We start from the raw sequence: 16,561 nt of genomic DNA on the forward strand, positions 1-16,561 counted from the left end.
AAACAATGTAAAAGACCTATCTGAGAAGTAGCTGACTATACAGGCTGGTGGGATGTGGTGGGGAGGGAACAGAAATATTCCAAGAGTAAGAAATAAATAATCAGTTTTAACAGTGTTGCCAAGCTAAAACAAATGACCATGTTCTCTAAAAACTGGGGAGACAGCATGGTCCAGTACTTAAAGCACATGACTGAGTGTCATAAAACCTAGGTTTTATTTCTCCCTTTACCCCCTAACTTGCTGTGTCACCCTTTGTGACTAATGAGTGATTTTTAGCAACTATGTCATCTGTAAAATGGGATTAAATACTTACCTACCTACCAAACCAGAAAGTTGGGATGTGGAGTTCATCGGTATTTTTAAAAAGTGCTTTGAAGTTTTTGCGTTGAAGGCACTACAGAAGTGCAAAGCATGCGCACATGTGCATGTATACAAAAAAAAGAAGAAAAAAAAAGAAAAAACAGGTGGTTCTAGTCTCTGTGACATTCCAGAAAGCATCATTCGGAGAATTTCTAGCAAACCTGGGAGAGTAGTACTGTACCGTCACAGAATTTTTTTAAAAAAAAGATAAAATGTATTTTTGTCCTAAATCCCCCTCCACTACCTGATAAATTCAGCAAATACTTAACTTTACTGTGCCTCAATTTTGATATAACTTTGCAGATCACCTTTAAAAAAATGGTGTGTGTGTTTTTCAAAGGCCACATAAGCTCACTTCTGATTTTCAAACCTCAAGTGTATTGAGAGGTGGGGAATTAAGCACCTCAGGGCACCAGAATCAAAACTGTGGCATAAATCAGGTGCAAAATGACTTTAGGAGTCACAATTTAATTTTTAGTAGACTTTCTGAAGCCAGTTTTCAAAACAGTATGCATTAAATTGCTCACAAACCTTTGCGTACACATGACTTGCATGCACACAAACTCCCATCCTGACATGAATGTAAATCCTGTTTTGTGTGTGTAAATATCTATATGCTTGCATAAATAAAGGCTTGCACATGAATTTGAAAACCTGGGCCTATTTGTCACTGAATACGAATTAATTTACTCATATTAGGAAAGGAATACAGTCTCTTTGTTAAGGCACTGGACTGGGACTCAAGACATCTGGTTTCATTTCTCAACTATGCTACTGTGTGATTTAGTGTGTGACACTGGGCAAATCACTTAATTTCTCTGTGGCGTAGTGGCCCACCTGTAAAATGCAGATAGCAATACTTCCTTTCTCCCAATGTATATTGTTTCATGGTAGGAACAGTACAGATGTATGATGCCTAACATAATGAGGCACTGAACTTGGTAGGATCCTTTAGGCACTACCATAATACAAATAATAATAATACCATAATACAAATAATAATAATGACCATTGCTACTGCAGTAAGCATATCATCAGAATACAGATCTATAGTCCACAGTACTTCTCTTCATCTCATTAACAAAAAGTAGAAAATAAACATTGTTTCCCTTACCGAATGAGGTTAAACTTGGCAAGCTGGGCCACTTGCTGTGAGAGGACCATAGAAAGCGCATCACGGCACAGGTCAAATTCAGTTCTACACACAGTGCCAAAGTCCAGAACAATGGTGATGCACGATTCCAGAATCACTCCAAATATCTGCCGACTTTCACTGGTTACCCATTCCATTCTCTGCTTGTACAGCTCAATAGCTCCAGTTAGACAGTCCACAAAATGAAGAATTAGCTCTTTTTTGGCTGTCAGCTTTTTTAAATACAAGAGAGAATGAAAATGAAGATTGAAACAAATAACTCAAAGCAGTCCCAAGTCCAGCAAAGCTACAATGACTGATTTGTAGTGCCAGATATGCCAGCCAAGGTAGCAATGGAAACAACCCATTTTTCGTCCACTATTTCAGCAGCAATATACTTGACAAATGCCTCTGAGTCACTCACATATAATGGAAAAGCCATTGCACTTTATCCTAATTGCATTCCACAATATTTAAGCAAGCATAGGGCAGTGTCAACTAGTTTGCATGACTTGTTTGTGACAAGATCAGAGCAATGTAAGTGACTTAAAAGAAATGGGGGCTTTGGGGGTTGGAAAGGACTGCAGAGCAGATGGATGGATATATTGGGGGCACTTGGAAACTAGTTATTAAGTTAGGGCAAGATTGTGACTTGCTCTTAAAATGCTGTGCAGGGGAATAAGGGGATGTACAGTTCTTTCCTGGGGCAGTGTAATCTCAATCTTGTCCTTAAGCAGCAGCTGAAAGGAAATTAAAAATGTTTTTTTGTATTTTTGTTCAGGATGCCCAACATTCAGTATCTATTGGGCCTAAATATTTGTATTTAGGTATTTGGTGCAAATTAAAAAACAACTAACATCCCATAAGCCTCAGCCCCATCAGTAAATTAAGGAAAGCCCTGGAAAGAAAAATAATTATAAAACGAAAGAGAAATATATCTAAGACCTTCTCTGGACCTTATGACATTCACTCCGGAGTTCTAGGCAAAGTTATAGGTATTACCTGACTCACGTACATAAGAACGGCCACACAGTATCAGACCAATGATCCATCTAGCCCAATACCTTGTTTTCCAACAACAGGCAGTACCAGATGCTTCAGAGGGAATGAACAGAACAGGGCAATCAGCAAGTGATCCATCCCCTGTCATCAAATCCCAGCTTCTGGCAGTCAGAGGTTTAGGGATATACAGACCATGGGGCTGCATCCCTGACCATCTTGGCTAATAGCCATTGATGGACCTATCCTCCATGAACTCATCTAATTCTTTTTTGAACCCAGTTACACTTTTGGTCTTCATAACATCCCCTGGCAACAAGTTCCAAAAGTTGACAGTGCATCTTGTGAAGAAGTACTTCCTTTTATTTGTTTTAAACCTGCTGCCTATTAATTTAGTTGGGTTACCCTGGTTCCTCTGTTATGTGAAGGGGTAAATAAAGAGCAGATGTTGTGGGAGAACTATCCATAATGACTCCAAGATCTCTTTCTTGAGTGGTAACAGCTAATTTACGCTTCATAATTTTTTAACTATAGTTGGGATTATGTTTTTCAATGTGTATTACTTTGAATCCACATTGAATTTCATCTGCCAATTTTCTTGCCCAGTCACCCAGTTTTGTGAGATCCCTTTGTAGCTCCTCTCAGTCAGCTTTGGCCTTAACTATCTTGAGTAATTTTGTATCATCTGCAAAACTTTGCCACATAACTGTTTACCCCCTTTTCCAGATAAATTATGAATATGTTGAACAGTACTGGTTCCAGTACAGATCCTTGATGGACCCACTATTTACCTCTTTTTATTGTTAAAGCTGACCGTTTATTCCTACCCTTTATTTGCTGTCTTTTAACCAAATACTGATCCATGAGAGGACCTTTCCCTCTTAGCCCATGACTACTTACTCTGCTTAAGAGCCTTTGGTGAGGGACTTTGTCAAAGGCTTTCTGAAAGTCCAAGTACACTATATCCACTGGATCATCCTTGTCTACATATTCATTAGAATTCTTTGAGGGTCGACAGATTGGTAAGACATAAAAATCAACGAAGAGTCCTGTGGCACCTTATAGACTAACAGACGTATTGGAGCATGAGCTTTCGTGGGTGAATACCCACTTCGTCAGACGTATTCACCCATGAAAGCTTATGCTCCAATACGTCTGTTAGTCTATAAGGTGCCACAGGACTCTTTGTTGCTTTTTACAGATCCAGACTAACACAGCTACCCCTCTGATGGTAAGATATAATTTCCCTTTACAAAAGCCATATTGACACTTCCCCAAAAAATCATGTTCCTCTGTGTGTCTGATAATTCTGTTCTTTTCTATATTTTCAACCAATCTGCCTGATACTGAAGTTAGGCTTACCACCCTGTAATTGCCAGGATCACCTCTAGAGCCTTCTTTTAAAAACTAGCATCACATTAGCCATCCTCCTGTCATCTGGTACAGAAGCTGATTTAGCAACAGGGTACACACCACAGTTAGGAGTTCAGCAATTTCATATTTGAGGTCCTTCAGAATTCCGGGGTGAATACCATCTGGTCCTGGTGGCTTATGTCTCTTTAATTTATCAATTTGTTCCAAAACCTCCTTTATTGTCACCTCAGTCTGGGGCATTTCCTCAGATTGGTCAGCGAAAAAGAATGGCTCAGGTTTTGGAATCTCTCTCATGTCCTATGCAGTGAAGTCCAATGCAAAGAATTCATTCATCTTCTGTGCAATGATCTTGCCTTCCTCGAGTACTCCTTTAGCATCTCAATTGTCCAGTGTCCCCACTGATTGTTTGGCAGGCTTCCTGCTTCTGATGTACTTAAAACAAATTTTTGCTCTTTTCTTTTTGTGTCTTTTCCTAGCTGCTTTTCACATTCTATTTTGGCTGCCTAATTCTACACTTTGCTTGCCAGAGTTTATGTGCCTTTCTATAATCCACCCTAGGATTTGACTTCCAATTTTTGAAAGGTGCCTTTTTGCTTCTAATCACCCTTTTTACTCTGCTGTTTAGCCATAGTGGCATTTTTGTTTTGGTCCTCTTACTGTTATTTTATTTGGAGTACAAACTTAGTTTGAGCATCTATTATGGTGTTTTTAAATAGTTTCCATGTGGCTTACAGGCATTTCACTCTTGTGACTGTTCCTTTTAATTTCCATTTAACTAGCTTCCTCATTTTTGTGTAGTTCCCCTTTTGGAAGTTAAATGCTACTGTGGTGGGTTTCTTTAGTATTTTTCCCCCTACAAGGATGTTACATTTAATTACATTATGGTCGCTATTACCGAGCAGTTCAGCTAGATTCACTTATTGGACCAGATCCTGTGCACCACTGCCCTGAGCCCCCTGCCGCACCCCGACCCCCTGCCGTACCCTGCACCCTGACCCCCTGCCCTGAGCTGCCTGCTGCACCCTGCACCTGACCCCCTGCCCTGAACCCCCTGCTGCACCCCAACCCCCTTCTCTGAGCCGCCTGCCACACCCTGCACCTGACCCCCTGCCCTGAACCCCCTGCCGCACCCCTCACCCCTCCTGCATCCCAACCCACTGCCCTGAGCCCCCGCCGCACCCCTCCTGCACCCCAACCCCCTGCCCCACCCCAACTCCCTGCCCTGAGCCCCTGCCACACCCCACACCCCTCCTGCACCCCCAGTGGGCAGGGAGGGGGAGGAGTTGGGATTTTGGGGAAGAGGTTGGAATGGGGGCGGGGAAGGGGTGGAGTGGGGGCAGGGCTGAGGGCAGCACGGGGGTGGTGTCAGTAATGTGGCCCTCGGGCCAATGTATTAATCCTCATGTGGCCCTCATGGTCATTTGAGTTTGAGACAGGGCCGCCCAGAGAGGGGGGCAAAGGGGGCAATTTGCCCCGGGCCCCGGGCTCCGCAGGGGCCCCCAAGAGAAGAGCGGAGGCTCCCGCCTCCGCCCCTCTCCTGGAGCCTCGGCGCATCAAGCGCCGAGACTCCTGCTGAGCCCCTGAGCCCCGCCCCGATCCGAGCCCCGTGGTGAGGGGGCGGAGCTGGGAGCTCCAACGGGGCCTGAGCCCCGTCCCGCTCAGAGCGCCGTGGGGAGGGGGCGGGGCAGCTGCCTCCGCTCGGCGTGGAGCTCCCAGCCCCGCCCCCTCACCACGCGGCTCTGAGCGGGACGGAGCTCAGGCCCTGCCGGCGACGCACTCGGTAAGAGGCCGAGGCCGGGGCCGGGGAGAAGCCGGGGAGAAGCCGGGGCCGGGGCCAGGCGGGGGGGGGAGAAGCGGGGGCCGGGGCCGGGGCCAGGCAGGGGGGGGGGAAGCGGCGGCCGGGGCCAGGCGGGGGGAGTGGGGGAGAGAAGGGGCGGGCGGGCGGCCCGGGCCAGGCGGGGGGGGGGAGAGAAGCGGCGGCCGGGGCCAGGCGGGGGGGGAGAGAAGCGGCGGCCGGGGCCAGGCCGGGGGGGGGGGGAGAAGCGGGACCCGCCGCCGTCGAAGCGCAGCCCGGTCTTCGGCGGCGGGGGGCCCCTTCTGTTCCGGGACCCGCCTCCGAAGTGCCCCGAAGGCCCGCGGCGGGGACCCCCCCCGCCACCAAATTACCACCGAAGACCGGGCTGCGCTTCGGCGGCGGGTCCCGCTTCAGCGGTAATTCGGCGGCGGGGGGCTCCCGCCGCGGGTCTTCAGGGCACTTTGGCGGCGGGTCCCGGAACGGAAGGGCCCCCCGCCGCCGAAGACCCCGGGCCCCCGGAATCCTCTGGGCGGCCCTGGTTTGAGATCCCTGTACTAGATCATTAATCATTTGGCGCAGTAGAAATAAAATCATCAAAAGATAAAGTTCCCATTTTGGAAATACATCAGTTTCCTGTCAGCATTTCTTTAGAAGAGGAGATACTTCAGTCACATCATTTTGTTACACTGATATTATCTTTTAAATAGGGGAAAAGTTATTACTCTATTGAACCACAAGTCAGTCGCACTTACATTATATACTCTGCCGTCTTGTACTCTCAAGTATTGAGGAAACAGACCGTCTGCATACCGAGAAGCCACAAATTTCCCCAAGGTGGACACATAATCTACATTCAAGATTATAAACGGTTGCAAGTTATTGGGACTATTTTCATTATGAACTGTTTTTCTAAGTCATATGCAACAGAAGAGAAGATAAGTGGCACTTTCATTAAACTCTTTTCTTTTGGTTAGCCAAATAACATTTTTACAGCAATCTACAAACCAAATTCAGTAACGCCTCTATAGAAGGGACAGTAAGGTTCTTTGGATAAAAGGCGGAATTTTTCCATTAAGTGATTGATACATGTTGCAGGACAGATCCTAAAAAAAGTTACTGTCCGAATTTAGGTTCATGCAGCTGAGAGGGAGGATTTGTACTATCTATGTGATGTTAGTGAGCTTTAAAAAGGTTCCATTTACGCTGAGTTGTAGAAATTATTCTCATCTCCTAGAACCATGTCTAGTTAGATCTAATGGGGAATAAAAAAAAAATCTATCATCTTGCTTACTGGTAGCAAGCTTCTTGTGACTTTAGATTTCTGCAATTCAACGTTTGTATTCTCCATTTACATCTTAAAAGCAAATGCAAGTATTTGTCACTCAAAAGAGAAAAACAAAATCATGGATGTACGATGCCCTCCCATGACATATATGGAAAGGAACAAAAGTGGATGCAGCTGAAGGCATGTCTACACTGCAATGAAAGGTATGCAATTTGCAGTACAGGTAACATAACTGAAGCGCTAGCTTTAATCTAACTAGTGCACTAAAAATAACAGCGAAAATGCTGCAGCAGGAACTTCAGCATGTTCTAGCAATGCAAGTTTGTCCCTAGAGAGGCTTGTACAGCCTGTGTGAGGCTGGTGCCACTGAATTTATGCTGCCGTTTTTATCATGCTAGCTAGATTAAAGCTAGCACAGGTATGCCTACCCGAGCTGTAAATCACATCTTCAGTTGCCGCGTGGACATACCCTGAAGAAGGAAAAGCATGTACTCTGCTCCCTTGACAACAAAAGTTTCTTGGCAGATCTGCATAGCTGGGACTCCACTGACAGGAAAACACAGGGCATGTGAATATTTAACAGCCACGGAGCAGCTATTTCATGTAGCATGTTCCTTTGCTAATCCAGTGTCTTTTTGCTGGTAAAACCATGCTATAAGAAGCATTGTATACCTCCTTAATCCAGAGAGGAGTGAGTGTGCAACCTCTAGCCTTCTAGTAATGAAAGTAAGGCTCCTGGCAGGGGAGAATACAGTATTCCCCATGGCTCCAAGCCAGCTGCGTTCTTAAATTAAACAGCATAAAACAATTATTAATACATTACAACTACTGCTTCTTAAACTGTAAATTCTTCATGTCAGGGAATGCCTTACTGTGCTCTGTAAAGCATTATTATGTAAATGATTTATAATTATTATTTCTCACCAACTCTCTCCTTCAACTGCTGCACAACTGCAAATTATAATTTGGCTTTGATATTGCAGAGCTTGACTTTGCAAGAAAAACAGCCTGAGTTTAAATCTGATATGGAATTACCTGTCTAAAAATTAGCAAAATGTTCAACTAGAAGCACAATAATAATTTATGGCAAGGAGCTCGGGAGAATCTTTGTGTTTTCAGTCCACGAAGGACAGGGTTCTTATGGCAGTTACATTTTCGGACTCCAGAGAAAAGGTTTTGCATGTACTGATTCTGGAAAATTCAGTATCTAAAGTTATTTCACAAATGTAGCTAGACTGAGATCAAGATTAAAGTGAGGAACATGATGGTGCAGATTAAAAAGAATAGTCTGTCTCTCTGTCTCCCTCCTCGAGAGATGAGCAGCCATGTGGGATATGTTCCCAAGCTAAGGTGAAGATGCGGAATGTGACTTCCCTTTCTCTTTTCTAAGACAGCACCAAAAAAAGAAACAATTTTAAAGGCTCCACACCATATACTGTGCTGCTAAAAAGGAGCATGGAGCTCTGGACTATTCCAAGTCAACTTTTACCTTTTACCACTGGCTTCCCTCCTACCTTCCCTGTGCTGAAATCCAATTTGGGATAAAATGTGAGAGAGGGACAGTTTGTTTCTCTTGAGTCCGTGACGCTGAAGCCACTGAGAGGAGGAGATGAGAGGCTGTATATCCAAGTCCCACAGAGTGCTTTTCGGTCTCCTTTCCTTCTCTTTTGACTTGCCCTCATGGGCAATGTTGGAATCCAAGTTTTCTTGCTCTCTTGTGTGTTTCATATCAAAGGTAACCTCTATAAAGAGAAAAAAACATGAATGTTTACACTTACCAAAAAATTGTTTATTCCCTCCCGCCATCACTTGTCTCACCATTTCTTTTGCAAGGCACTTTTTATATTTATCTCTCTACCTTTTTCTCATTCTACTGAAAAAGTGTGCTTAACTATGGAAAGTCACCTTCAATTCCAGGCGTTTACCAGCTATCATGTCCCTCTCCCTCCTCCATGCACATTCACTTCAGTAAATTGGGTTTATCACCAAAAATTGCTCTTTGTTTTGAAACCCAAGCATTGGGAAGGCTACGTCCAGTCTGCCAGAAAGCAACCCTTCGAACCCACAAGAGACTTCACCCCAAATACTGGGACAGATAATAGGCAATCATAACATGCACATCAAAAGCTTTCTATTGTAAATCATCCAAGAATACATGCAAAATATGTCTACTTTTTAAGATACTCACGGTCACTCCAGGCAACTCTTTTACACAGATTTCCGGTCATTCTGGACTTCTTGATTTGGGGTCCTTCTTTGTTTTCCTCTTAAAAACCTGAAGAATTACAACCAAACAAACACTATTCAATATAGTACCGCTCAGAGGCCCGATCACGACTGGGACCTTATTGTTCTAGGCAATTACAAGTATAAAATAAAAAATAGCTTGTACCACAAAGAATTTACCATCTAGAAGGCCAGTCTTAGAAATACATGCATAACTTTAATAATGCAAATAGTCCCATAAGATAACATTATGCATGTGTGAGACTGCAGTATCAGGGCCCAAATGTGGAAAAGACACAACAGGTGGGTATAGAACAGGGGTAGGCAACCTATGGCACGGATGCCAAAGGTGGTACAAGAGCTGATTATCAGTGGCACTCACACTGCCTGGGTCCTGGCCACCTGTCTGGGGGGCTCTGCATTTTAATTTAATTTTAAATGAAGCTCTTAAAGATTTTAAAAACCTTATTTACTTTGCATACAACAATAGTTTAGTTGTATATTATAGACTTAGAGAAAGAGACCGTCTAAAAACGTTAACATTTATTACCGGCATGCAAAACCTTAAATTAGAGTGAATAAATGAAGACTCGGAACATCACTTCTGAAAGGTTGCCGACTCCTGTTCTAGACTGAACACTGAGTCCCATTGGATAGATAGAAAGATTAACCTAAATCAGGGGTCAGCAACCTTTCAGAAGTGATGTGCCAAGTCTTCATTTATTCACTCTGATTTAAGGTTTCGCATGCCAGTAATACATTTTAATGCTTTTAGAAGGTCTCTCTCTATAAGTCTATAGTATATAAATAAACTATTGTTGTATTTAAAGTAAATAAGGTTTTTAAAATATTTAAGAAGCTTCATTTAAAATAAAATTAAAATGCTGATCTTATCAGTTTAGTGTGATCCTTTTCCTTGCTGAGTTTTCCAATGTGCATCACAGCAGGGAGTGGCTGAGGCCAGGAGCAGAGCCCCGGGCTGGCTGCCGGTACCCAGGCCAGCAGTGGGCTGAGCGGGGCTGGAAGTCTGGATACCGGCTGGCAGGGGGGCTGGTGGCTGGAACCCCAGACCGGCAGCGGGCTGAGCCTCTCAGCCTGCCACTGGCCCCGCTCAGTCCACTTCTGGTCTGGGGTTCCGGCAGGGGTAAAAGTAACTTAAATTTCTTACAGGTACTGTCGTATTACAACCCCCCTCGGGGGTGGGGGGAGGAGCTCAGGGGCTGGATGTGTGTGGGGGAGCACTCAGAGCAAGGGGTTAGGGTGCGGGGGGATCAGGGCAGGGGGTGGGGATGTGGATGGTGCAGGAGTCAGGGCTGGGAGCATGGGGGGTGTAGGAGTCAGGGTTGGGTGGCGTGAGGGGTTCAGGGCAGGAGGTTGGGGGGTGTAGGGGAAAGTCCCGGGGGGATAGGGACTTGAGGCTGGCCTGGGACAGTCCCGGTTGTGGCCGGGTTACCTGGATGGTGGATGGGTCCCTGCCCCATGCTGTTCCTGTTTCTACCAAGGGAGCTGTGGGCCAGCAGTGTGGGGGCACTGCATCTGCAGGCAAATGGGGGGCAGCGGCAGAAGACCAGGGCCAGCTCTAGGCACCAGCCCAGCAAGCAGGTGCTTGGAGAGGCCAACGGAGGGCGGGGCACGTCCAGCTCTTCGGTGGCGGGTCCCTCACTGAGGGAAGGACCAGCCGCTGAAGACTGAAGCGGCGGCGGTAGAACTGCCGCAGATCGCGATCGCGGCTTTTTTTTTTTTTTTTTTGCTGCTCTGGGCGGCAAAAACGCTGGAGCCGGCCCTGCAGAAGACCCTCTGGCCTGCCACTCCCTTCCCCCAGGGGCCGCAGGGATGGCACGTGCCTGCAGTGCTCTGGTGTCCAGCCACAGTGGCGAGAGAGGGGCAGCAGGATAGGCTGGGACGCGGACACCTCCACCGTGCCTCCTGCCGGCCCCTTTCACTTGCCTGACTGTCTGCTGCTTCGGCCGCCAGCACCAGCCTGCAGGAGAGTTCCAGCAGCCAGCAGCCCCTCCCCCCCCAGCTGGGAGTGCACCGCGTGCTGCACCCCAGCATCGGCCGGCTCTGGGTTCCGGCTGGGTTTCGGTTCCAGCTGCTGGCCCCTTGCCAGACGGGGTCTCAGCCGCCGGCCCGCTCAGCCCACTGCCAGTCTGCGGTTCCGTTCAGCCAGGCTGGCGGCAGGCTGAGTAGGCCCGGCGGCTGGGACCTCAGCGTGCCATTAAAAATTGGCTCTCGTGCCACCGTTGGCACGCGTGCCGTAGGTTGCTGACCCCTGGTCTAGAAGATACCATCAGAGACGCTTAGTTTTGCAGTTCTCAAACTGTGGATTTCTGTCTCCAGAGATAACACGCTTGTTAACAGCAAAAATGTTTTTAAATAAAAATAAATAAATACAGAGGTAAGAAATAACAGACCTCAACCCTATTGTCCCTCTGCAAATTTGTGTACACAAAGTCAATCCCTTACCTCTCTCTAAAAGTGCAAAATTTCAAAAAGTTCAATGAATAGAAGATTGTTGGAGGCAGAATAGATCTGGACAAGGAGAAAAAGTCTGGAGATAAATGTGAGAAGGGAGGGACAGGCAGTAGAAACAAAAGTGAAACTGATTAAGAGCATATTCCAGAAGTCTTGCGGTCTTTCTGAGTGTAACCTTCATTGATTTGAGATCTATCATGCCATTCTCTCACTAGAAGGGAAAACCTATAATGGCAGTAGGCCGTAAAAGAGACCCAGTTTGGAAATATTTTCATAAAGTTCCTCTACCTGTGGGTAAGACAGGCCTGCGTGCAAAATGCAAACAGTGCAACAAAAAAATGAAAGGCCTGGTTGCCCGAATGAAACATCATCATGAGATGTGTTCCTTCTCAGGAGGAAGATGCGTTGAAGATGATGAAAGGAACATGTCAGAACATGCAGGATCTTCAGGTGGCTAAACTTTTTTATTTCATACTTCTTTCTTAAGGACTGACTGTCTTCCTTCTGGACTATTCTTGAATTCTCATGTTTGAGCAAAAAATATAGTTGTTACTCTATGGTACTATCATTTTAGATGCAGTTGTAATAAAAAATAAATATCTGAAATAGGCAAATCTTCCTTTTACAATTTCACCTTTAAAGTAGTACTGAGTGTCAGTGAATGCAATGAGTGATACTAACTGAGCAGTATGGTAATAATAATTAAATAACTGCATTGACTTATTTTGTTTAGGAGAATCCATCCTCAACATACAGGATTCTGAAGACTATCCACCTTCAAGATCACCATCATTTCTATAGTTTCAGCATTATCTGCCAATGATAGTGTTTCAGTCACATCGTGTATGTCACATAGCCACAGTATATCTATCACCTGTAGCAAAAAGAAAAAAAAATCTCCATCATCCAGAAACAACCCTAGATAAGTTTGTGATAAGAACCAGCAGATTACAAAAAGAGGTAATTGATGGGAAAATTGCCTGGTTTGTTTATGCAAAAAATTCTCCTTTCCGTATGATTGAGAACCCACACTTCATTAACATGGTTCAGTCATTAAGACCAGGATACAGTCCACCCAACAGAGGAGATGTTGCAGGCAAATTGCTGGATAAAGTGTATGAAAGAGAAGTTGAGCAGTGTGCAAAGGTCTAGCGGGTAAAATTGTTAACCTGAGTCTTGATGGGTGGGAGCCAGGGGCGGCTCCAGGCCCCAGCACGCCAAGCGCGTGCTTGGGGCAGCAAGCTGCGGGGGGCGCTCTGCCGGCGCCGCGAGGGCGGCAGGCAGGCTGCCTTCGGCGGCTTGCCTGCGGAGGGTCCGCTGGTCCCGCGGCTTCGATGGACCTCCTGCAGGCGTGCCGCAGCTTCGATGGACCTTCCGCAGGCAAACCGCCGGAGGCAGCCTGCCTGCCGTGCTTGGGGCGGCAAAATCCCTAGAGCCGCCCCTGGTGGGAGCAATGTCCACAATGATCCTGTTGTATGTGCTGGTGTGACAACAGAAGAAGGGAATGTCTTCCTTATAGAAACAAATGATACATCGGGAAATGCACACACAGCAGAATACTTACAAGAAGTAGCAGTAAAAGCTATAACAAACTGAAAATGTCAAATGTCAAATTCAAATGTCGGACAATGCTACAAATGTATCCAGGATGAGAAGAAATTATTTAGAAGAGAGTGAAGAGAGTCCCAAGCTAATAACATATGGTTGCAGTGCTCATTTGATGCACTTCCTAACCAAAGACTTCAGTGTTCCAGAAATAAAGGCAAATGTTGTTGAAATTGCAAAATACTTCCGTAACAACCACTTTGCAGCAGCTGCTCTGAAAAAAGTAGGAGAACCAGGCTAACTCTCCCCACAAGACGTGTAATGGAACTCAGTAGTAGACTGTTTTGAGCACTATATCAAGAACTGACCTAATCTGATGACGATTTGTGAACAAAATTGTGAAAAAATAGATGGCACTGTCACAGCCAAAGTTCTCAACATTGGGCTTAAGAGAAATGTTGAACACATGCTGAGTACCCTGAAGCCTATTTCTGTAGCCTTGAACAAAATGCAGGGAGACAGCTGTTTTACTGCTGACAAAGCTGCTGGAAGCAGCGTGGGCCGAGGGACTTACTGGCCGCCACTTCCAGCAGCTCCCATTGGCCCGGAGCAGCAATCCACGGCCAGTGGGAGCCGCGATCGGCTGGACCTGCAGACGGGGCAGGTAAACACACCGGCCCAGCCCGCTAGGGGCTTTCCCTACACAAGCGGCGACCCTTGTCTGAGAAACCCTGCACTTGATCAAAGGGTCAGGTAGTTATCTTTAAAAAGTTGTGCCTGAATGAAAGGATTTCTCCCAGCTCAGATTCGTTTCCAAGGGGGCGGGGGAGGGAGAGAAGAAGGGGGAAAGCCATGCTAACCCTTGAAGGGGTATTTCATGGCACTCTCTCCCGGTACATCTCACTGAGCCCCACCGGCTGTACTACAGCGCAGGGTTACCTGGCTGGCGGCACTGACGGTGTTATTGGCCGCTCGGGGCTTCCTTCCTGGCCCTGGTAAGTTCTCGGCGGCTTTCTTGTTCCTCGGGAGACTCGGGCTGTGGGGCTTTAGGAACATGAAGTCGCCCTTGGCAGACTCCGGGGTCAGGCATACTTTGTAGTAGTAGCCCCGAGGGCTGCTGCCCGCCTCATCCAGGCAGTTGGTGGGCACTTTGCTGCCCAAGGAGAACTGGGGCTTGATGTTAGAATTTTTGAAGACGTCGGCCAGAATGCCACCCCTGGAAATGTGCCACCCCACGCACGTGCTTGCTTTGCTGGTGCCTAGAGCCGGTCCTGCTGATGATGTTCTCTTCCTAATACAGCATGGCAAGAAAATCCTCCAAATATTAATATTAACCTGTTGAACTGGAGATACTTCACCTCCCATTGGACTTCATAAATATCTGCTTCAATTATTTTTGGTAAATGAAATAACCAATCAATCATTCATTTTCTGATATAGCTGTAAAACTAATCTGAAAAGTTTTCAAAATAAATCACTTTAAAAATGTATAGTGTGTACCTTCTAAAAATGAAACCTACATCTATCTCTGAGTTGTGAAGAATATGTATTAAGGTTATAACAACCAACAAGAATGCACTTTTATGTAGAAATCCATGATTTCCTGACTAGTGATTTAAATCATGGTTTAAATCAAATCCACCCTGGTTCTTAGGGGCTCTGGTAAGAAAAAAAGCAAGGAGTCCTCTTTGCAACCTGATAATATGTGCTATGTCTATAACATATGTACTATATTTACAGAATAATTTTATTTTAGCTTAATAAAATTAATCATTATTAGCAGGGTTTAATTGTCCATATAACCTCCAAAGAGAATACCTTTTATTGGGCAACCAAAGGAGATGTGTCTGCAGGTAGCAGCTACCTGTGTGATTTCTAAGCAGAAACAGACAAACTAAAAGGTTCGTTATCATAGCAGTGTCATGTAAACAACTAAACTGAGCAGTATTTTGAACAGTTTTCTGCAATTAAGTTGTGGATCCCAGAAGCCATCTCATTTTTGCAGCTGCCCAGAGTTTGACTATAGATTTTCCTTCATTTTATAATATAAATGCCACTCCTGCTCACCCCAGCTGAACAGCATCTGTATGTGAAATGCATTTTAAGAAAAGGAAAAAAAAAGTTTCCTACACAAAGACATTTTGACAAGAATATGAAATGACATCAATATAAATATCAAATTAACCTCAAATCTAAGGATAGGCAACCAGCTAACCTTAAGCCCAAATTCTGAACCAAAACAGATTTTTTTAAATTCAGTTAAAGTTCACCATTATCCTTTCACTCTGCCAATAAAGGTCTCCTGCACCCTCAGTTACTGTGCATCTTGAGTTTTTAATCTGTGCTGGGAAAACTAGATTATTTTATAAATACAAGAACACAGCCTGGTGGATTTCAAGATTGGAATAGAACTGATGAGAGCCCTGCAAAAGTGTGAAACCTTGGCATGGAACATGTATTCAGAGGGCTAAGGTAGAAGGCTGTTTCATTTGGGGAGAGGATGAGATCTGGAAGGGGTTGGAGGATTATGAGGAGAGGGAGAACACAAAAAAGGTTGTCAAAGATCTGACACCTACTCATGCCTTGGGGAGTACAGCAAGCTACTTAGGACATTTTTAGAAGTCGACAGCCATGCAGAAGAGTAAAAGCCACAAAACTGAAGTAACAGATGGATCATGAAATACAGCAAATAATAATGCAGGAGGGAATGAAAACACAAGTCCTGGGGGGAAGGGAATTTATGGTTCCAGAGCTTGATTTTCTGAGCACACACCACCCATTGCAAACCAGACATGACTGTGGCTACACTATCCTATCCTCACCTCTCTCCTTCCACAGGAACCTGGGTGTTTTAAGGGTTGCCCAGCAATGGCGCTCAGGGGCCTGGGGCTTTAGGGGTATTCGTGGGGGAAATAATGACAATGCACATTTAACTCGCTGGGGCGCCTGGGAGCGGCCCCCCTGTGCTGGGATGAGGGAGCGGGCTCCAGCTGCAGGGTGGGCGGGGGGCGAGGAGATGCGGGGTCAACCCCTCAGGGCTGGCTGGCGCGGCAGCTCCGCTCACCACGTGGAAACGTGACATTCCATCCCGGCCACAGCGGCGCCCCCTGCCGGCCCCCCGCTGGCTCCCCTCACCTGGCTCCCGCCGCTCCAGTCCCATTGTGACGAACGCGGCGGGTTCTACGGCGCGGCCGCCCCATTGTTGACGCTGGAGACAGCTGGGTTGCTAAGGCGGGGCCAAGGGCGGGGGGTGCTGATGCAAGCGCAGGCCCCGGGCTAGCGCCACGCCCCCAGCCCCGTGCCCGGGGAGCGGGGTAACCCAGTGCCTGCGGGTGACCCTCTCTCCGTGCAATGGGACCGTCCGTGTGCA

General features: G+C 46.2%; 1 protein-coding gene across 3 annotated transcripts in view; it reads right to left on the reverse strand.

The window, feature by feature from the left end:
* VWA3B (von Willebrand factor A domain containing 3B) overlaps window positions 1-16,359 on the reverse strand; it is a 139,132-nt gene extending 122,773 nt beyond the window's left edge. The window contains exons 1-5 of one of the 3 annotated variants that reach the window (XM_045005257.1): window positions 16,327-16,359; window positions 9,134-9,220; window positions 8,460-8,687; window positions 6,413-6,507; window positions 1,475-1,725 (exon numbers count right to left, since the gene is read on the reverse strand). In XM_045005257.1, coding sequence (XP_044861192.1) covers window positions 1,475-1,725; window positions 6,413-6,507; window positions 8,460-8,687; window positions 9,134-9,173 — 614 coding nt within the window. In that variant the 5' untranslated portion in view covers window positions 9,174-9,220; window positions 16,327-16,359. The other 2 variants (XM_045005261.1, XM_045005247.1) reach the window with 2 other exon arrangements.
* Window positions 16,360-16,561: the final 202 nt, after the last annotated feature.

The sequence above is a fragment of the Mauremys mutica genome, chromosome 1 (genome assembly GCF_020497125.1).
Source record: "Mauremys mutica isolate MM-2020 ecotype Southern chromosome 1, ASM2049712v1, whole genome shotgun sequence".
Lineage (NCBI taxonomy): Eukaryota > Metazoa > Chordata > Testudines > Geoemydidae > Mauremys > Mauremys mutica.